General features: G+C 42.6%; 1 protein-coding gene across 4 annotated transcripts; it reads right to left on the bottom strand.

The window, feature by feature from the left end:
- Nucleotides 1-690: 690 nt before the first annotated feature.
- On the bottom strand, nucleotides 691-21,285 carry sppl2a (signal peptide peptidase like 2A). Of its 4 annotated transcripts, XM_033050045.1 has the most exons (17): nucleotides 21,167-21,272; nucleotides 20,727-20,846; nucleotides 18,684-18,866; nucleotides 17,782-17,871; nucleotides 15,130-15,269; nucleotides 13,901-14,052; nucleotides 13,291-13,387; nucleotides 12,944-13,045; nucleotides 11,647-11,728; nucleotides 10,769-10,843; nucleotides 9,649-9,708; nucleotides 9,482-9,538; nucleotides 8,686-8,785; nucleotides 7,531-7,608; nucleotides 6,047-6,207; nucleotides 3,392-3,461; nucleotides 691-1,478 (listed from the first exon to the last, which is right to left on the bottom strand). In XM_033050045.1, exons 1-17 carry the CDS (start codon nucleotides 21,251-21,253, stop codon nucleotides 1,462-1,464), a joined length of 1,671 nt encoding a protein of 556 aa, XP_032905936.1. In that variant the 5' UTR covers nucleotides 21,254-21,272; the 3' UTR covers nucleotides 691-1,461. The 4 variants fall into 4 exon arrangements, with proteins under 4 accessions (XP_032905936.1, XP_032905937.1, XP_032905938.1 ...); XM_033050046.1 differs by lacking the exon at nucleotides 3,392-3,461; XM_033050047.1 differs by lacking the exon at nucleotides 9,482-9,538.
- Nucleotides 21,286-22,348: the final 1,063 nt, after the last annotated feature.

The raw sequence follows: 22,348 nt of genomic DNA, 5'->3' as shown, positions 1-22,348 counted from the left end.
CAATATTCCCATAATTGATATTAGTTCAACACAACTTCTTGCTCTTGTAATCTGCTCCTCCATTTCTAAAAACCATATCCATTGTGTTTTACAAACTGCTTGCTCTACAAGCATTAGCATCGAAAGGAATTATGCGCCCAGGTCCCTCTATTCCCACAGTGCCTTAGAACTATGTCACTAACTCGAGGTACAGTTTAAATATGAGAAACACAACAGATTTAAACAACATCCAATTTTTGTTTAGGCTGACATCAAGCAAGGCAGAAATTAGATCTAGTGTGAATGTGTTGGGCAAGATCATGGCTTACCTGGTAGAATGTTGCTGACAAACTGGAATAGAGCAGTACTTTATTTTGCAGGCAACCAAATTTGAGAAGGATGCTCCACAATCCCTCTGGGCCAAGGTCATCAAAGGCATGAGTGATTGGTGCTACTCCCTGTATTTCTCTTGAAGTTGGCAACAAGAGAGCAACTCTTCAGCACTGTAAGGAGTTATTTGGATGACTCTCCCTGTGGCAGGCAGCACAGACTCCTATTCCATAAGATACGAGGCCTTTGAGTACATCAATCTATGACCACTCTCAGATCAATCCCATCCCCCTTTATTTCCCCTTAACCTACTCACTCAACTGCCCTCCCACCTTTTGCACCTCAGTGAAATCCATCATGGAAGAATTCTTCAAGCCAGAGGAATTTCCAAATGTATTTAATAAAATAATTCTGCAGTTACATCCCCTTATTTAAATCATAACAAATATTTCAATTCATCTTCAAACATTAGCACACCCTGTTTCACAGAATGTATTTCCATAATCAAAGTTAGATGCGAATCGTATCACACAGCAGTGCAGGTTAATCTTCACTTCCTATGTACAAAGATATTCAAATGGCCTTCACATGATCAAACCTGCCTGGTTAGTGTTAAATTGGAATAGAAACATAACCCTATTTGGCATAATTTGAAGGATGCACAGGCACAGTTGAATAAATGACTGAAAACAACACTGGGGTTCATTTTTAAAGATTTGGTTTTGTTCAAACATTTCTGATTAGCACGTGTTCTTGACCTTCTAGAGAACAGTAACCGTCATTCAAAGCTAAGCATGTCCATCCAAGAGCAACCAGAAAAGTTTGACCAGATTAACCAAAGTTTGAATGTAATTACATATTTATCTATGATATTTACATCCAACAGCTTCTGAAGTAGTGAAAGTACATAATAATAGATTCTCAGATTCAGAAATAAATGTCATTACAAAAATATTTCAATGTAGAAATTTGTGCTTAAAGGCAAGAGAGTTTTTCAGGTAATCACAAATTCTGGGTTACCCCCAGTTTCCTAATTATTTGGTAACAAAGTACATGTAGAAAATGAGTTGCAGTAAAGCAGCAAATTATATCTCGGAGGGATTTTCAGACACTGGCTCAATGAGAGCAGCAGTAGTTTCTTCACTTGCTGCATCAACTGGGGTCATCATCTGAGGGGAGAAACAACCAGTTATTCAGGGCAGTGAATATCTGCATTCAGTTAATCCTTCAAAAGGGAAAGTTTTCAAAGATACACTGCTTTCCAGAAAATCAATATAAAACCATTTCAAGTGTCAACAAACCTTACCATAGCAGTCACTTAATGGAACACCTGAAATTCAAGATTGGGAAACAATCAGTACTTTATAATTGAAAAATACTCTCTCCTGCTGAAGAAAGCAGTGCTGTGGGGTCACGTGTGAATATAGCTCGGATGGTAAAAAGAGCCTGCAGGGAAAGTGACATCCCACAAATGGGAGTTAATGATTTCGGGTGGACAAGTTCCTATAAAGGTGAAAGTTAAGGACAGCAAGTCCAAGGAACCTTGGATGTTAAGGGAAAACGTGGCTTGCATGAAGGGGAAAAAAGGGAAGCAGATGTCACGTGATGAGAAATTGAAATAAAGAATGCCCATCAGGTGTATAGAAAGTTTGGGGGAACGGGGGAGGTACTTAAAGACATTTATGTCAATTAGGAGGCACAAAATATCATGGCAGACCAGATTAAAGAAAATGCCGAAACATTAAAGGGCCTGACCTGCTTAGGCAATTTTACAGCGGACTGCCGGCGACTGTCAAGTTCGCAGCACTCGCCTGAAAAACAGGGAACTGGAACGGCGACTGTCAGAGTGGAACACACACACAAACACATCGCAGAGGCGGGGGCCAGGGAAAGCTTATATATTTTGTCCCCCAATGAGCCAATGAAAATGCCTGGTCAGCAAAGACGATTAATTAAAACTACCTATGACTACCTCGACTACCCATAACTAAACGGCGACCCCACTACAACTGCACCTACAACTACAGGATTATCCATTTTCTCCATGACGACCAACAAGCTGAACATTTTGCGGCGACCATACTGAGGCCGCAACTAGTTCCCAGAATGCAGGAACTCCACGCGACCATGAAGGAGACTCACCAGAGACCGCCAGCGAACATGTGGCGACCGTACGGTGATCATGAGGCGAGCGCAGTCTCCTGCACTCGCCTAAAAAGTCACCTAAGTGGGACAGGCCCTTAAGGATAACAGAATAATCAGGGAAAGAATGGGGTCCATTGGGGACCAAAGGGGAAATCCGTGCATGGAGCCAGAGGACTTAAAGTCTTAGATTATTACCCCTCCACAGTCACCGAGGACACTGTTCATGGCGGATTGAGGGAGGGGTGAGAGTAAAACAATTAAATTATTGAACACATTAACATTAAACAGGTGGGGATATTAGATATCTTAGCAGGCTTAACAGTGGATAAATTCCTAGGACCTGATGAGATATATCCGACTGTTATGGGAAGCAAGGGAGGAAACTGCTGGGGCCCTGACAGATGGAGGCTCACAGATGTGACAATCATTGTTGGCGGTGTTGATAGCGAAGATAGTCCTGGACTGTGAGATGATAATGATTACATGACAGATGGCACAATGGGCTAAGTGTTCGGCTGGCAACCGGAAGGTAGCCGGTTCGAATCCCGTTTGGAGCGCATACTGTCGTTGTGTCCTTGGGCAAGACGCTTCACCCACCTTTGCCGGTGTGTGAATGTGTGTGAGTGATTGGTGGTGGTCGGAGGGGCCGTAGGCGCAGATTGGCAGCCACGCTTCCGTCAGTCTGCCCCAGGGCAGCTGTGGCTACAGAAGTAGCTTACCACCACCGAGTGTGACTGAGGAGTGAATGAATAATGCGATGTAAAGCGCCTTGAGTATTAGAAAGGCGCTATATAAATCCCATCCATTATTATTATTATTATTACTTGATAGGAATAGGCAGAGCAATGGCAGATGGAATTTAATCCTGAAACTCTCTGGCATTGAACCTCCCCAAATAGCGTGTTTGTAATGCAAATTGGATAAATAGATTCCTCACCATAAAGCAACTGCTGAGCTCGAGGAAACTTGTCAGTCTGAGTACTAGTGGGATTGAAGCCTTGTAAAACCTAAGTATAGCACAAACATTCATAAATGTGACCAAATATTAATGCCGATGGGACGAAATTGTATGAGCACAGCTGAAGCTGCATTAAAGGCAAATTGCTTGAAAGTGATGCAGAATTGCTATGTGCAGGTATGGTTGGCAGGCAAGTAATGACTTTTCAGTCTAACAGCTGCAGTTACATGTGTGGAAAGACTGGCTTCAGGAAAAGTGACCATTAAAAAAATCCCTAGATTGCATTGAATTGAGGTAGACTGAGACTGACTGTCCACGCGATCATTCCAGGACTCTTCCTCCAAGGGTAGGCCAAACCACAGTAGTGCGGTTTAAATTTAAATGTCAGACCTAAGGACGTGAAATTGCTGTCCAATATAATTGTGAAATAAGCTTTGCTTTCTTCTGGGCTGAAACAAATCACCAGATCAGAATAGGCTAAAGCAAACCTTTCAGCACTTAGATGATAAGCAGCACATTGTCAGAGCAAGGCTGCGCACCGCCACACTGTCACCCTACTGACAACTATGCAAAGATCGCCTGCCTGAGTTGTCACCAAGCCATGACAACCCCAATTCCAGCAAGCTGCACCATCACAAATGGTCCCAGATCCATCACCCACAGAAATTTGCAAGATATCCAGTCATATGTTGTTTACCTACTGAAGTCCATCACATCATAAGGAAGGCTTATTTTTATTGCTCTAGATAGCACATGGGAATTGTGGGAGACTGAGTTGCTTTAGTTGATTAGATTTGATCACCAATTGCTGTTTCAAGACAGACATCTCAACAAAAATCATTAATTTGATAAGAACAAAGTCAATAATCACAGTTACAACAAACATTAAAGAAAACAGCTTAAAGATTTGATTTCCAAGCAGCTTTTATTTCCCCCAAATGCAACTATTTGTCACACTGTTCAGAATGACCAGCAGCATGCTTTTTATTTTAGGCAAAATGGAATTTGGAATAGTGCACCAGAAGGAAAAGGAGAAAGTAACAACAGAAAGACACTGGAACTGGAATTAAGGAATTGATGAGACAAGCCCCCGACAAATAAAGCATTTCCTTGTGTCCCACTTTGGAATAATGGTTCCTTGGTGATGTCCTAGACCTAGAGAGACTGGTTACATTAAGTTTGTGGTCAATAAAACTGGCAATCGTGCTCTAAAACATCTTCTTCTTCTTGCATATGGTGTGCACAGCCTAAAGTTGTCGGACAACTTGTTCTATTTGATCTTATTTGATTGTGCACACCGGGTTGATTGCATTTGTCGAAACAGGGCAGACTACGTGAAGGTTGCAATTTCCCACCCCCTCTAATACACCATTCCCCATTTAGAAACACAAGCTACATCCTTAGCTCTAAGCTATGAACTCAAATCTGTGACCCATCATTTCCAGTGCAATGTTTGTTCTACCCAGTGTTGATTACAGACGGGACAAATAATTTAAAGTATTCAGCACCAATAGAGCAATAACATTTCAAAAACAGCCACCCTTACAAGTGTCAACATCGGAAGTGAAAAAACTGCATTCTCATTGCCATTCTTGCTCTAAATTTGTCTGAACTTGACTGGCTTGTTACTTCAGGAATCAATCATGTTGTGACTCCAGACCCATATCAAAGGTCAGCATGCACACAGCACATTCCCCATAGAATATTAGTGGCTTTTTTTTTTTAATTGCCAATATCAATGCAAGATTTTAAATTCCACATATCTTGATGAACTGGACTACATTCCCAGTCCAATAATATAATCACAAGCTACATAACATTTATTTGGCTGAAGCCTTCTAATTGAAATCATATCCCGGCAACTTAACAAACCCATCAGTTTGACCAGCATTCAAAGATAGACCCATGTGCTTATCAAATTATCTGCCACTACACTTTAAAAACATAAATACTGGCCACAACTAAATTAGTCACCATTGTGGAACTTGGAGATTTGGAGAACATCTTTTTTCAAGTCTGCAGACTTTTACCATCTTTAGCTGGTGACATGTAAAAATAGCTCACAAAGGGCTACATGATCAAAATTACACTATTATCATGTCCTTTGCGTAATGGAAAAAATTAAAATGTATATACACAGTGTCTAAAGTTCTTTATCAAGCTAACGATCAGACATCTGATGAAATTGGATAGGCAACATTTCAGGTCAGGATTGTTCTTCCGTCTGTAGAAGGGTCCTGATTCAAAACATCATCTATCCATTTTCTCCAGAGATCCTGCCTGACCTACCAAGTTACTCCAGCACCGTGCGTCAATCTTTGGTATAAACCAGCATCTGCGCTTTATTTTTATAACGATCAGACATACTGCAATATAAATAGTAAAAATAGCCATACATTGGCAATACATTTGTGGCCAGTCTTAAAGGTACTTTAATGACTTAGCCACAAATGTATTACCAATATATGCCTATTTTTACTATTCATATTGCAGTATTATACAGCACCATTTACTATGTGCTTATTGCGTTTATGTTTGAAGACACTGAGATTGGCATACAAAGTCAGACAAACACTTTTAAAAAGTTTAATTATAAATTATTCAAACACAGAGGAGCTAATGAATTATGCTAACCTCATAAACACTTCCCGTCCAAAATATTCTTAATTCCTTCCTCGTGATGGCCGTTATAGTGCAAGTGATGAGAGTACATGGTACAAGGTAGAGTAGAGCAGGCTGTGCCATCTTCATAACGATCAGAACAACAAATGTCAACATCATGCCCACTGCATATGCTGGAAAAAAATTATAATTAAATATTGCTTCCCATTTCAGAACTGCAGAATAGACAAAAAAGCAGTTTGTCTTCCTCCCTTTCAACACTATGGGGGAAAAACACTGGTGGCCATCCACAGCATAGAGACCCCCCCCCCCCCCGTATGCCCAGACTAATCAATATCCTCCCATTTACTGTTTATTTGTTTGAACTTTTACAACTCTGCAAATGCATGAACGTACTTCTCTACAATAAATTCCAGAACAGGTGAGCAATATTGTTGAAACGTCATGCAGGATGTTGTCTTTTATTAACCTTGTCCAAGTTTATGGTAGAATAGTTGTTCTGGCCACTGGTTTGTGGGAAAGATGCAACTACAATGAAGAGATTGTAGAGGAAACCAAGGACATTGCCAAGAATGGAACATTTGAGAAATGAGGAACTGCGAGTTATAAGTCAGGACTACATTCTTTGGAGAAGCGGTGGGTGGCATGAGACATAATTGAGATGCGTACTATTACGAGGGGCCATTCAGTAGAAATAGGAATAATCCATTTCTACTATCAGAAGTAGTGAACTAGTTACAATAGAACAACAGGCAGCATCAGAACTAAACCAAAGGTCTCAGAATCGACACAAATCGTTCTTTCCCCTACCAAGGTTAATGGACCCGCTGAACATTTCCAGCACTCTGTTTATGGAATGGAACTTTATTTGTCACATGTACCGAGGTATTTCAGATTCCGAGCATGTGCGTTTTTTGGTTTTCACTTGGTAGAAGGATCAGCTTGTGAGCAATACCATGTCAGAGAGGATAGTGGTTTGGAACAGATGGTCTGAAAACACGGTAGAGGCAGAGTTGTCCCATTTAAGCAGTACTTGGATGTATGCCTGAAGAGCAGTGACCTGCAGGGCCAAGGTGGACAAATGACCTTCTCCCTGCTTGTACGTTGTCTACAATTCTGTGAAGTTTAACAGAGACTGGTTCGGCATATAATAAAGACACTGCAGCTTCCCAATTCTCTGTAATCCATTATCAAAGGTAGAACAGATTGGACTAGTATAACAGCCATTTAATAGACAAGATTCTACAGATTTTAGTGTAGGTGATTTTAATGGCTCTTTCATTGCATGCAAATACTTTAGACCCAGAATACAACAGTATGCAATTCCTCAATTCTCCATGAGGAGATGAGTGCTATTTTATATACATTTCAGACAAGACTGGAATGTTATCATACGATCCTTTACAAAACTTATTCATGATGGAATTGTTTTTTCTGACAATTATTAGCTATAAAAATATTTTCTCATATATTAATTTGTATTAAAATTCCATTACCTATTGTACACAGAATGAAGTAGATGTTGTAGCCGTTAGTCTCCACATCGAATCTTCGGCAATAAGCAACCAATAATCCTGCAAAATATGACTGGCTGTGAAATTCACCATCCTGCACAATACATTCAGAACTCAGCTAAACTCACACATTTGTAGCTTGAACTGTTCCTTACTTTCAGCTCTGTGGAACTGAGGCACGGCATACGCCAAATATTTAGTTCAATGGGCCGTATTTCAGTACAAGCACACATCTGGATTTGTGAAAGTCTCCAACTCCATCACCTGAAACCTACGATCCAAATCTTCCCTGAACTGCCAACATATTCAGCGCGACCTGCCGGGTTCCATAAATTTGATGCACTCCCAAATCCACCTGCCCACCACCTCCACCCTGGCACAATCACACTGCACCTCCCCTCACAGCAACTGGATTCTTATTCTACAATTATAATACATTTCCTTTTTTACACAACTATGGCTTAATCACCTCCATTTTATTTGGAAAAAAACCCAGCGGTAGAGTTGCTGCCTTACAGCGAATGCAGCGCCAGAGACCCGGGTTTGATCCCGACTACGAGTGCTGTCTGTACAGAGTTCGTACATTCTCCCCGTGACCTGCGTGGGTTTTCTCCGAGATCTTCAGTTTCCTCCCATACTCCAAAGACGTACAGGTTAGTAGGTTAATTGGCTTGGTAAATGTAAAATTGTCCCTAGTCCCTAGTAACATTAGGATAGTGTTAATGTGCGGGGATCGTTGTTCGGGGCGGACCGGTGGGCCCAAGGGCCTGTTTCCGCGCTGTATCTCTAAACTAAACTAAATCTATCACCAAATCAAGCAATTGCTGTTCTATCAACATAGGAATTTATCTTTCAAGCTGATAATGAGATTTTTTGGGGGGAAATGGGGAGGGAAAGGGAAGGAATTTACAGATTTCAGAAATTTCAGTGCAGCAGAAGCCATTCAGTGTTTATCCCCCACATAAATGACATAAAATATTTATCTTGTTACCTGTCAAAAAAAATCAAATATCAACATTCAAATGTCCTCATTTATACAGAGGAAATAATCTAGAGAGAGTAAATTCTAGGGCAGTCAACAGATTTGCAAACACTCAGTTCTCATAAAGTCATTCAATGGGTGCAGAATTTACTCACCTGGTACAATAATATCACCAAACCCCAGGACAGAAAATGGAATTCCACACAAGGTTGCAACAGACGGCACCAATCTTGGCACTCTGATAACTACAGGCAACTAGAGAAAACAGCCACAGTCAAGATCAGTAACTGAACCACAAAGATACAATTGGAAGATGCAACTGTCATATTTCCTCACATCATCCATTACTTTTCGAAAGCATTGAAAATGTGAACAGTTCACAATTTGTTCTACTCTGACAATAGGCAACCTCCACATGTCCTCAACCAGGAACAGTATGCCCCAGTGATTCAGAGACAAGCAGCTGGCAGAGCCAATTAAACTGGCCTGCCCCTATCCTCCTCCATTCCCCCTCATCCCCAGCACTCCCTCCCCCTCATCTTCACCCTCCCTCTTCTTTTCCCTCTCCTCCTCCCCTCCCCTCCCCACTCCTATCCCTCGTCCCCCCCACTCTCCTCCCTCTCCCCATACGGGAAATTCGGGATCCCATTGTGACGTCAAACGTGGCTGACGGGCAATGTTTTTTTTGTAAAGTTTAAAATGTCAATAACTGGTAAAATATACCATCATTCTGAATTAAACTGGTTTCATTTACATCACAGGGCAATGGTAAGGTGGGCCAAAAATTGTGTACCGTTTTTACACAAATATATGTACAATGCACAATTTACAAACAAACTTACAAACAAATTTACAAACAAGATGAGAGTTTTTGTAATGTATATATAGATTAAAAAGTAAATAACCTAAATGTATCATTTAAAATTTAAGCTTTGATAAACAGGTTCTTACTTTTTCATTACGAGGCGCTGGTGCAACAGCAAGTTCCATTAAGTTGGTTCCAGTAGTCTAAAATCAAACCCGATATTTTGTGCACAAGGAATCCCAATCCTAGTTTGCCGGTTAGTTAGCAAAGCACCAACCTTAACCCATCACTGAAATATTAGTTTATATTTCACCTTTTCACTGCTGCCAGATCCAGATCCTGTTGCGACCTCAACCATAATGCTCTCGTGATTCTGCAACATGGAGAAACTTGTTGGAGTGACGGTACCAATGTGCTCACATTCTCAGCAACAGTGAGTCTGACTGATTATTATTCACCAATCTTCAATCCACTCGTCCCAACACCGCCTCTTTGAGGACAGTAACTGACGAAGCATGACGAATATGCGGGTTGATACTCCATTGGTGTCCAGGATCACCAACCACCTGACTGGACGACTACAATATTTCAGGCTACAGAACTGTGTCTGGGACATGGCAGTGAGCAACACGGGGGGCCCCCACAGGGGACGATCCTCTCTCCCTTTCTGTTCACCATCTACACCTCGGACTTCAGATATAACTCAGACTCCTGCCACCTGCAGAAGTTTTCAGAAGACTCTACAATTGTGGGCTGCATTAGTGAGGGGAGGGAAGCTGAATACAGAGGTTAGTCAGCAAATTTGTCAAGTGGTGTGGGCTGAATCACCTGCAGCAAATACCTTGGAGTGCACCCCCCCCCCCCCCCCCCCCCCGCCCCCCGCCTTTGGTCCATATTTTTAAAATTGCTATAATGAGGTCTATAACAAAGCCAAACCTAATGGCTGAGTAAATACCAACCATAGCACTGTTGACAATAATATTCATTTTACTGATGACGGACATAGACTGATGCAGTAAAAATTGGCTTAACTAAGACTGGACTTTGAAAGTGCCTGTTTAGTCACAATGAGTCAAGTGGTCTGCCTGTTATAACATTTTATGATCCTACCACTAGCATTGAATTCTGAATTCATAGGTTCTACCAACACTTCCCAGTCAAGAAACAAAACAGATGTTTTACTTTCAAACATTGCAATCTAACAATGTTAGATTGTTACATTGCAATCTAACTGTTTATATTTCATGGACATAAACAGGACATTAGAAATCAAGAGAAACACCCACAGGGTAAGTGCACAAATTGAGACTTAAAACAGATTAGACCCTTGGCTTCATTATCAGTGGTAGGGTGTAAAAGCTAGGCAGTTACTCGACACCCTCTGTAGATACTGGCCTCAATTGCACTGCGGGAAGCTAGAGCGGTAAACTCACCGGCGTGAAGAGTGGCGTGATGAAAACAAAGAAGACATCATAGATGAGGAGGAGAACCAGCAGGATGACACAGGACTGGAAATCAAGTGAAGAGGATTAGCAGGTTCCCTTATGCTACAGGCTTCCAAATGCGCTGAAGCCACTTCAGCCCACCAATACCAAGCAATCACAATCCCAATAACCTCCGGCACGGCCTATTTCCCCCACAGTCCCATCAACTCCACCCCCACCGCTCCACCCTGTTCGAATGGCTGCACCTCAGGGAGCCAGTTGGCAGGTATACACCAAAAGTTATTAAATGCCTGCAGCAAGAAATATATTGTAATTCCCTCAGACTAAGGAACTGCAACTAAGAATATCCCCCCCGATTAATTTAGTTTTCCATCTTGTGAACATTTAGACCATCAGCCAAATTGGTTACGCATATGGTCCCAGAAAAAAAAACCCTGCAGAATGACTGACATTCATTCAGCTTTCCCCTACCACAAATTCCATTTCCTCACTGTTTTTAATGCTCCCCTTGCCCCACATGCTTTATTCAGCTTCATCAGCAAATGGGGGGAAGCAACTTCCTCACGGAGTTTTCCCAAAGTCCACGTCCACTGAAGCCACCACACACTGCTCGTCCCTATGTTTACGAGACTAGTCAACCAACTATCCGGAATCAACACGGGCTCTCATGATTTTCAGCATCTAAATAGTAAGTTATACCTCAGTGACTTCCCAAAATCCACTTTTGTTTTCAGAATTTCCCATAAGGATTCAAATCCACTTTCTTTTGCATTATTATCAGATGATGAACAGACAGTTCTACAACAGAAAAATAGTTTGCCTGTCTAAATAAAAAACAGGATATTCCCGAACAACACATGCATTACCTTATAGTGAGGCATCTTCAAGGTCTTCAAGAAGTTAAGGCAAAAAGCAACTCCAAGACAGTCGTGTAGAATCCAAATCCATCTAAAATGTCAGTCAGTGAATTTAATACCAACTCCATATTTAACAAAGAGAGTACCAATGATCTTGGACCCATTTGCCAATCAAACACAGGACCTTTATTAGGTGAAAGGGCCTCATTATCAAAGGACACACTCCCAGTCTCCTGAAAAACACTACCCGCTCATTTTCAGAGCCACAGACATCAGAGGTAAATCTTCCAGCTTTTGTAAATTGTAATATTTAAAAAAATGCAGACAATTCAGGAGATCACAAGTCATGTCCTGTGCCCTAAATCAGTACATAACTCGATATTGCAAAGGGAAAGGGTATTTGCTATTCCATAACATCTATTAGAGATTGGTCAGGCAAGGAAGGACTCGAATGAAACAGACAAGATCTTGTGGGGTGGACACATTTAATCTTTGGGAGAATCTAGAACTAAGAAAATCTATTTAAAAGTAAGGAATTCACATTTGAGACAGAGAAGACAATATCTTTTGCCAGATGCATGGGTTTTTGCAGCTCTACTTTCAATGGCCTTTTAGGGTGTTTTCAAAAGTCTGAATAAAGTTTCCGACCCGAGGCGTCACCTATTCATGTTCTCCAGGGATGCAGCCTGACCCGCTGAGTTACTCCAGCACTAAGTGTCTTTCATTTGATTATTAATGGTAGACAGATCTGGTGGTTTAATGAAGAGATTAAAGGAATGCGAGTGCAATCAGATCAGCCGGGAGCTTACTGTACACAGAGGCAGGTGTGAGGGTCTGAGTGCCCCATACACAAACCAGATGTCCACATGTAAGTGTGGCATTTTAATGCCAATCTTATCTGATCAAAGAACTACTCAGTAGAAAGCATCTTCTCCCATGGTACCAAAAACTAGAGGGCACAGGCCTGAGGTGAAAGGAAAGGATGTAAAAAAAATTAATGCAGAAACTAATTAATGCAGAACATGGTGCTGGTACAGGTGGTGGAATCGAATGCAATCCCTAAATTTGGGAAATGTTTAGTCAGGCACTTGAATAGCCAAGACATATGCAGACTAATTATTTTGTGAAAAAGTGATCGATTCCAACAATTTGGCACTCTACCTAATTTTCAAACTATTATACCACTGCTTTTTAGCAATTCTTCCTCTAGACAAACACTCAACATCCCACACAGCATGCTGGTTCATTCATTGTGGTCAGCACTAGCACACACCAGTTGATGGCAGCTTGCAGTCTGGACACTCACCTGTCATTATTTCGAAACACAACCCACACAGCAACCAATGTTATACAGAACAATGCGAGCACCACCAAACGAACTTCAATCCTTCTGCTACTGCACATGAAGCTGAAACAAAAAGGCAAAGGCCATCATGTCCATGGAGGCTGAGGAAGGTGGGGGGGGGAACCCGACTTTTCCTTGGACACACGTTAGCCCGGGAAACGGCTCGCAGACAAGTACTAACGTACTATAGTGCAGCTACTGAAAGCTGTACTCATGCACATTTGTAACTGATGTAAATGATACTTCAATGTCCTTCTGCTTCTGAAAGAGAATGTTCAACTACTATGAAAGGATAAAAGGCAGCTTACCTGCATTTGCAATATGGGATTCTCCTCACTAGTGCCGACAAACAATTGTAGAGACTGATTGTTGAAGCTACGCTGAAGATGGCAATGACCACGTACACTAAGGGGAAAAAGCAGAGGTAAGTTTTCCACACATCCATTCTGTGTACTGCTGCATTTTTAAGCTGCACAGAGTTCCGTGCTCAAGACCATTTCCACATATTTGTTTGAAAAGACTTCCAACCTCGAGTAAAACGTAAAACGAATAATCTCTTTTGGGCAACTAAACATCTGTTGATTAGTCTGCAGTACTAATTTTGAACTTTTCCCAATTTACAACTATCCTTGTGAATAAGAGCCCACATTGATTAAAGCTAAACACAACCTTTAACAAACTTTGTGCAACTTGCATATTACACTGGGATTGCATTAACTTGCAGAGAGTGACCTTCCCAAAGTAAATAATGCCGGGCATTGTTCATCAATTCTTTACTACTTTTCTAACAGTCGAATAAGCAGTAGCACTTTTAAACCATGCTCCAAGTTGATTCTTGGCTCTAGCGCAAGAACTATCCCTTCCTTACTCTGGGATTTATTTTATAAACGGAAATGTCTGAATGCACAACGTTCTCACCTAACCACTTGTAGAAGAAGTACAACAGTACAATCATCACGATAACAATGATGACAAAAAATAGGACGGTGACTGGAGTCAAGATGTTCGCCGTGTCCTCATTCTTACTCCCTCTCCGGGTCTTTGATCTGGATTCAGGTGATAAACTTTCACTTGTTCCCGAAAAGAAATAAGATTAAAAACAATCACTTGTTAACTTTTTCAAAGTACAATCCATCATCTTATAGTAAAGCTGTTAAGCTCAGAACAATGAAATGACCAATTAGACTGCTGCTAAAATACAGAAATAGGACTGCAGGAACAAACTGGTGACGAGGAATTTGGGCCTCTGGCAATTGTACAGCACATCCCTACTGTTTGCAGCTTGTAGACCGGCTGTCACACAGCACCCAGGTTCGATCCTGACCACAGATGCTGTCTGTCCAGAGCTGTGGCCATGTGAGTTTCCTGCCACGTCCCAAAGACATGGCTGAAGAAGGGTTTCGGCCCGAAACGTCGCCTATTTCCTTCGCTCCATAGATGCTGCTGCACCCGCTGAGTTCCTCCAGCAATTTTGTGTACCTTCGATATTCCAGCATCTGCAGTTCCCTTTTGAACACGGGTTATATATTAATTGGCTTTTGCAAAATTGCCACTAATGTGTAGGGAGTGGATGAAAAAGCGGGATAACCTAGAACTAGTGTGAACGAGTGATCGATGGTTAGCATAGAATCGGTGGGCTGAAGGGCATGTTTCCATGCTGTATCTTTAAATTAAAATAAAAGATTCAAGTTGTGGGAAAAGAATCCACAAACACTAAAGAAGCAACCCCATACAATGTTGTCAATTGTTCGATGATTAGAAGAGAGAGAGAACGAGAGAGATGACGAGCAAATCAGCCTCCTTAACCTGAAGCTCACTCAGTAGAAAAGAAAATACCCGACCTACATTTAGTTTAGAGATACAGTGTAGAGACAGTCCTCAGCGATCCCCGTAAACTAGCACTATCCTACACACCAGGGACAATTTACAATCTTTACTGAAGTCAATTAACCAACAAGCATGTTCATCTTTGGAGTGTGGGAGGAAACCAGAGCATCCCGGGGAAAACCCACGTGGTCACGGGCAGAACGTATAAATTCCGTACAGACGGCAACTCTACCGCTGCGCCACCATACTGCCCTATGTTAACTTTGATAAGAACACGTGCCAAGCTTAAAAAGCAATTTCACTCAACAGACCCGATTTACCTTTCCGGTTCTTCTATCCCACTCCAGTAACTTCCAAGGGCAACAGTTCCAACAGCAATAAAGAAGACAATCAGGATGCTGTAGTCCATAGAGGGCATGGGAGGAGAGTAGAGTGTGGCTGAAATTTGATTCCCCAGCACCTACAACCAAAATAATACCTAATAAGTGGTACATCAAGGATACGAATCCAACAGTCAATGCCTTCTCCACGCAGGTGACTGATCCAAAGATAAAAATTACCACAATTCGTAAACGTAAAAGCATTGAGTTCACCCAGTTTGGATCAGTATTGTTTAATATTGTCTGAATAATCTGAATAGGGTTTGCTTTGTTTTGTCAGTGATTTGGAATATTTTTCACATATTGCCATGGCATTTGCCAACATGCTACATTAAGAGCTGGTACTCAAGCTGAGGGAACTGGGGAGACGAAGCCTTTACCACGGATCGAAGGTTGGTCATCACACTGATATCGGGAAAATGGGACCAAAAACTGATCTTGGGGTAATTCCCCAGTCAATTCCCTTCAGCCTGAAGATAACCCAAATTATTCATGATTTATACAAGTGTCCTGAAGGAAAAGGCTGAATACATAGGATCAAAGTTTGCTGAAAACACTAAGGTGGATGGGTGGGTATCTTGCAAGGAGGATATCTGGACACTGCTACGAGTGACTGAATAGGCACAAACTTGGCAAACTACGTTTAATATTCATTTGATAACAAAGAACTGCTGATGTTGGCTTATACCAAAGATAGACACAAAATGCTGGTGTAACACAACAGGTCAGGCAGCCTCCCTGGAGAATATGGATAGGCAACCTTTCGGGTTGGAAACCTTCTTCAGACTGAAGAGGTGTTCCGACCCGAAATGCCCCTGTCCATTTTCTCCAGGGATGCTGCCTTACCCTCTGAATCACTCCAGCATTTTGTGTCTATCTTTAACATTCATGCATTTGGTAAGAGGAATGAAAGGCAACGTCTTACAAATAGGTACAGAGGGATCTAGGTGGTCTTGTGCAAGAATCACAATAGGTTAGCGGGCAGATACAGGAGTTTAGGTAGCACATGTCATGTTGTCCTTGTTGCTTGAGGGTTGGAGTTTATAAAAAGGGAAGTTTTCTTATAATCATACAGGGAGTTGGCATGGCATATGAAGCACTTTTCTGCTCCCTTATTTATGAATAGATATGCTAGGTCCAAAAGATTGACTAGGCTAATTCCTGGTATGTGGGGCTTGTTCTAACACATGATAAAAAAATTGTATCTGTGATAGAAGAATGAGAGGTGACCATATTGCAGCATCAGATCCTAAGACAGCACGACCATGTAAATTTAGTGATGAAGAAGAGTTGTAAAGGAAGAGTCTCAGACAAGGAGGCAGGCATTTAACACAGAGGAGCTTAGGAATTTGATCGTACAGAATATGGTCAATTTCTGCAATTCTCTGTCCCCGAGTTGTGGAAGCTGGATCATTGGGGGAATTTAAAAAGGCAGTACGTAATGTTTTTGAAAGAAAAATCAGGGAATTGAGGGCTTTGCAAAACTGGCACAGAATAGTCGAGGGCAAGGGGAGATCAGGCACGTTAACAGTGAATGGCAGAGCAGGCTGAGGGGTCAAGAGGTCTACGCCCAACTCCTTGTGTTTAGAGGGAGACAAATTTAAACCAAGTGTCAAAGAAACCAGAGGGAAAGAGACGAAAAGTATTTATACAAGGAGCGATTAGGATTTGCACGTTCTGCTTCAGAATCACACATCTCCTACTGCATACAGTACAACAGGCCACCTTTTTGGCCATGCCTGTCCCTTTGAAGTGAGCCACCAGGAAACAAATCCAGGACAACATTTCCAACCAAAGCCTGTGCTTGGTCAGTCCAAGCTCTACAACTATTATGAGAATGATCCCGGGGATGATTGCATTAACAAATGAAGAGCGTTTGAAGGCTTTGGGTCTGTACTCATTTGGGTTTAGAAGGATCAGGGGGAACTCATTGAAACCTATTGGATAATGAAAGACCCAAGGATGCTTCCACTAATTTGCAGTGTCCAGGACCAGAGGTCACAGCCTCGGGATAAAGGATGTACCTTCAGAATGGTTATGAGGAAGTGTTTATTTAGCCAGAGGGTGGTGAATCTGTGGAATTCATTGCCACAGATGGCTTGGGAAGCCAAGTCATTGGGTATTTTAAGAGTAGAGATTAATACATTCTTGATTAGTAAGGATGTCAGAGGTTACTGGGAGAAGGCAGAACGGGGTTGAGGGAAAAATAGATCAGCCATGTTCGAATGGCGGAGTAGACTCGATGGGCCGAAAGGCCCTTCAGCTCCTATATCTTATCGTCTTACAACGTTGAAGGTCAATTGACCTCTAAATTGACCCTAATGTGTAGGAAGTGGATGCAAAAGTGAGATAACATAGAACTAGTGTGAACGGGTGATTGATGGTTGGCATGGATTCAGTGAGCCAAAGGGCTTGTTGCTTTCATCAATCTAAATAAATGCTTACATTAGTTTGAACCTCATTTGCTGCCAGGTCCATGGAAAGTCAGGTGGAGCATGCACCACCCAAACGCCAGTACAACAGAATGCAGAGAGAAGAGGTGACAGTGGGGTCCAGGCACAATGAGCAGCAGAAAGGCAAGAATTAACTTACCTTTTTCATGGATAGTATATCATCATAGCTGATTAAGGCCACTGGAATTTGTAGCTGCTCGTATTCAGATGTATTACCCTTAGGAGGAATCTGAAAGAAAAACAAAGAGCATTGATGAGCATAGTACTTTGCAGTAAATGTATTTGAGGAACAGTTAGGTTCTGAACAAACTAGACATTCTTCAAAGTTAATTTAATAACAGCAAATAAAAAACATCCCCATTGGAGATTTTCCCTCCTAACAAAATGTTTCCAGACCTGCATATTGAGAATAATTTTGCTTTCCTTATCTGAACAGGATATATTTTAGAAGGATGCAGCCAAGATTCACCAGCTGGTCCCCGGGATGGCACATCTGCCAGAGAGGAGATGTTGCTGGGCTGGGCTTCCTCTCTGGGGTCCAGGGGATGTAGTCATCAACATCTGCTAAATTCTGAGGGGGTTCAACAGTAAAAGTAGGAAGGACGGTTCCCCGACATGGAGTCAAGAACCAGGGTGACAGTCTCCCAGTGAAGTATATGCCAAATAAAACTGAAATTAAGGAGAAATTTCTTCACACTGTTGACCCTTTGTGATTCTCTGGAGGGCTGTGGACACTGACTCACTCATCACATTCAAAACAGAGTAGCTGATTTCTATAGGCTGTGACCTACACCTACTCCGATTTGTAGCTTTCTCAAAAGGAGAATTGCAACACAAGTCTCTCCTGGTTGGAAGGGGTTGGAAGGTGGGGGGGGGGGGGGGGGGGGGGGAGGGGAGGAGAAGAGGAGTCTTAGTCCCTATTATTAAATATCTAGAAAATATCCGTTGATGTTTGATAACAGACTATTTAGCCACAGTATTTTAGATAAACTAAAAAAGCACATTGTGACACATTGTGTAATTATTCAAATGCCGACTTACTAGACCACTTGTAGAGGCAATCAACAGAGCTTTGGCATGGTTCCCCACAGCAACCCGTGCTTTTTCAATGAATGTACAGTTCCCTCTCATCACAACCACAAGCTTGTCCTTTATACCCTCAGCAGGCACATCTGATGAATTGCAGAGTTCAGTGCTGGTCAGGTCTTGTAATTGGTAATTAGTCTACAGAGATAAAGAAACATCAATAGTGAAAGAAACCCAAGAAGGAACCTTCAAACTCACAGATGACAGTGCCAGTAGTAGCAGCAAGAAGCAAACTATAGGATTGGCATTGAGCAGAGCTTTACAAGTGTGGTTCAGTTTGTCTTAATGCATCAAGCATCCATCAACACTGGAGTTAGCAACCCAGCCCCAGGCCTGCTTGCCTTTCAATGCAAGGACAAACACGGCACCCTGTATTAGAGACCAGGTCACTGAGCAAAGTTGTCACTAATCTTCAGTGTCTGTACCAAATCAACACAAATCTGCTCTAAGAAAAATATGATCTTGCAGAATGTGTAAAATAGATAGGAAATACCCAGAGTCATTTACCTATGATATGGGAATTGGAAATCAAGAACTAGAGTGCATAGCTTTAAGGTGAGAGGGGAAAGATTTAATAGGAAATGAACAGACATCCTTTTCACACAGTGGGTACATGGAACAAACTGCCAGACCAAGTAGATGAGGCAGGTACAATAAGAACATTTAAATGTAATTTGGATAGATACATGCATAGGAAAGTTTTAGAGGGATATGGGCCTAACAAAGCCAAATAGGACATTTTGGTCAGTATGGACAAGTTGAGCCAAAGGACCTGTTTACATGCTGTCTGACAAACAAAAATCACGCAGCTCAAAAAATGGCAATTTTAAATGTGTTCCCTTTTTGGCCAATAGGGTGATTTCACGAAAGGTCACTGGAGCGTAGATCCGCACCCACGTGACCGAAATTTTTAACTGGGGGACAAGCGTCACTTCCGGTACATGTTAGTGAATGGGAAAACACGCACTTTCACACCCGTTAAAAACATCGAAAACGGCCAGGTTTTGAGCTGCAATTTACTGAGCCAGTCGGGGTGACCGTGAGGCACAGCTACCTAAATTTACAGTTAAAAAAAAAGATAGAAACTAAGGTAAATACAAGAGGGAGCTGAAGGGGCAAAATAAGCGGACATTTTTCGTGGAGATTTAAAGATCCAAAATATCGGGAATTATCGCGTTTGCTCGCTGCATTTCATCAAAAGTGGCATTATTGACTGTTATCTTTATTCATTTGTTAGATGAAAAGTATTAAAAGTTATTAAAAGTATGTCTTGTTTTGCTTTCTCTTTCTGATGCAGCCTTTCTCAAGGCTGCATCAGCCCAAGTTTGTACATGATTGATGGAGATGTAGTTACAGACAAAGATGAGACCCGTTTAGGAGCTAGATAGATATTTCAGAGACAGCAGCATCTTCTGACATCATCTCACCCCATTGGACAAGACTGGCAACAGAAATAAGCATGGAGAGAAATTTAAAAAATGAGGAAACCAATGTCTGATAAAGACAAAGTGTTGGAGTAACTCAGCACGCCAGGCAGCATCTCCGTATAGAAAGGATGGGTGACGTTTCGGGTCAGCACCCTTCTTCAAGAGTCTGAAGAAGAGTTCCGACGCCAAACGTCACCTATCCCTTTTCTCCAGAGATGCTGCCTGGCCCGCTGAGTTACTCCAGCATTCCGTGTCTATCTCCGGTATAAATCAGCACCTGCAGTTCCTACACACAATGTCTGACAAGGGTCTGCCTATAATGCAATCCCTAAACCAAAATACACTTGACAGCATCAAGAACCATTAAGAATGACACAATTCCGTTCCTATGATTTATAAGGGACGGTCACCTGATTAAGTTAGGTTAGCTCGGGCTTAGAGTCAAGGAACAAGGCAGAAGTAAATGTCTCAACAGAGGCAAGTTATGAAAAGTACAGAGAAGGTGCAGGGCGCGGTTTTTTCCCCCTCTTGTTGCTTTATTCAGCCAATCCTTTAGTTGTCTGTTACTCACGGCGTTGGTCAGAGTACTGGGAAGCGGCATCCACTGCGCGTTGAAAATAATGCAGTACTCCCGGATTTTGGGAGAGGTCTCTTTGCTGGACGCGCGGAGGATGCCCTCCTGGGCCTCGGCCTGCATTGGGCAGAAGGAGAAAACATTCAGGGCGATGGGACTGACCTGAAGCGACCGCTACCCGCGATGAAGCTGCGGGTCCCGGGCGGGCCTGTGCCCGAGGCCGGAGACGGGGATGCAAGTGACAGGGGTGGGGGGTTGGGGCCAGGGGGTTATCAAGGCCCGGACATGGGGTGGGGAGGGGAGGGGGGGAAGAGAACCGAAGGGAGGAGGAACCGAGGAGACGGGACGACGACCGGACACCGACGGCCTGTCGACCCGAGCGAATGGGCAGCCCACAGATACCGCCAGCGGCCGGCGTGGCTTCTCTCCCTGGGCACCTGGAACACGCCGAGCAGAAGCAGCAAGATCGCGGCCACCGGCCAGTCCCGAACCGTCGCCATGGTCAACACCGTCCCAGCGCGCATGCGCACTGCGGCGCGTGAGCAGCGATGCTTCCTGTTTACAGCAGTTGTGTCGTCATCACGTTGCTGGCGTCCAGCATCAGCGGGGCAGGGTGACGTATGCGACCATAGCGCCACCTGGCGGCCTGAAGGACCATTTACACTTGCTCAATCATACATCAGTCTGAAGTTCAAGTTCAAGTGAATTTATTGTCATCTGTCCCTGTATAGGACAATGACATTCTTGCCCGAATTTCCCGCAGGGTTTCGGCCTGAAACGTTGCCTATTTCCTTCGCTCCATAGATGCTGCTGCACCCGCTGAGTTTCTCCAGCATTTTTGTGTACCTACACTTGCTCAATGTTGCTCAATTTTAAACAGAGGAAGCGCCAGCGAATGCTGTCCGAAGCAAAGATACTGGTCCGAAGTGTCCCAACTGGTTTTCGCCACCTATGCATGTTTTCTAGAGATGCTGGCTGATCTGCTGAGTCTCCAGCATTTTGTGCATCTTTATTTCCATCAAATATCAACATTTCTATTCATCAGATGTGAGCATGGTTGTCTATCCCTAATTGTCCATGCGAGAGGTTGTAATGAACCACCTGGTACTAGTCCAAGCTTTAGTGCAGATCCTTTCTCTCCCCAATTCCCAGGCAGGATCCAGGACAGATGGACATAGTTTATAGTGGGAGGGAGGAATCATCGTAAAGGAGACAGAGGGGAAAGTCTTGGACAAAGACTGCCGATTTTATCGGGAGACACAAAACCCTGCAGATGTTGGAAATGGGAAGAAAAACAAACTACCGAACCTCGTCTGTGGAGAGAAATGGACAGTCTACATTTTGGTTTGAGACCTTTCATTTGGATTTGGATGGATTCAATTTATTGTCATTGTCTTCAATTAGGAGATAACGAAATACTATTTTCCTTACAGTCATACAAATAAAAAAACAACAAAACACAGAATACAGTAGTCCACAACATAAACATCCCCACAACGGCACCAAAGTTCCCCACTGTGAGGGAAGGAACCAAAGTCCAGTCAACCTCCTCGTATCGTAGCGGCTCGTTATACACTACGTTAGACGTAGGTACTCGAGGCATCCGGTAAGTCTGGACT

The sequence above is a fragment of the Amblyraja radiata genome, chromosome 34 (assembly GCF_010909765.2).
Source record: "Amblyraja radiata isolate CabotCenter1 chromosome 34, sAmbRad1.1.pri, whole genome shotgun sequence".
Lineage (NCBI taxonomy): Eukaryota > Metazoa > Chordata > Chondrichthyes > Rajiformes > Rajidae > Amblyraja > Amblyraja radiata.
The sequence above is the reverse complement of the archived record's forward strand: the minus strand, read 5'-3'. Positions and strand labels throughout refer to the sequence as shown.

What these genes read in the sequence shown, in the direction of transcription:
- sppl2a (XM_033050045.1), bottom strand. Translation starts at nt 21,253, where the DNA reads ATGCGCGCTGGGACGGTGTTGACCATGGCGACGGTTCGGGACTGGCCG. An exon ending in GGGATAGAAGAACCGGAAAG is followed by an intron (nt 14,053 to 15,129) that starts GTAAATCGGGTC and finishes TTCGGGAACAAG; the next exon opens with TGAAAGTTTATCACCTGAAT. An exon ending in TGGTGATATTATTGTACCAG is followed by an intron (nt 7,609 to 8,685) that starts GTGAGTAAATTC and finishes CATATTTTGCAG; the next exon opens with GATTATTGGTTGCTTATTGC.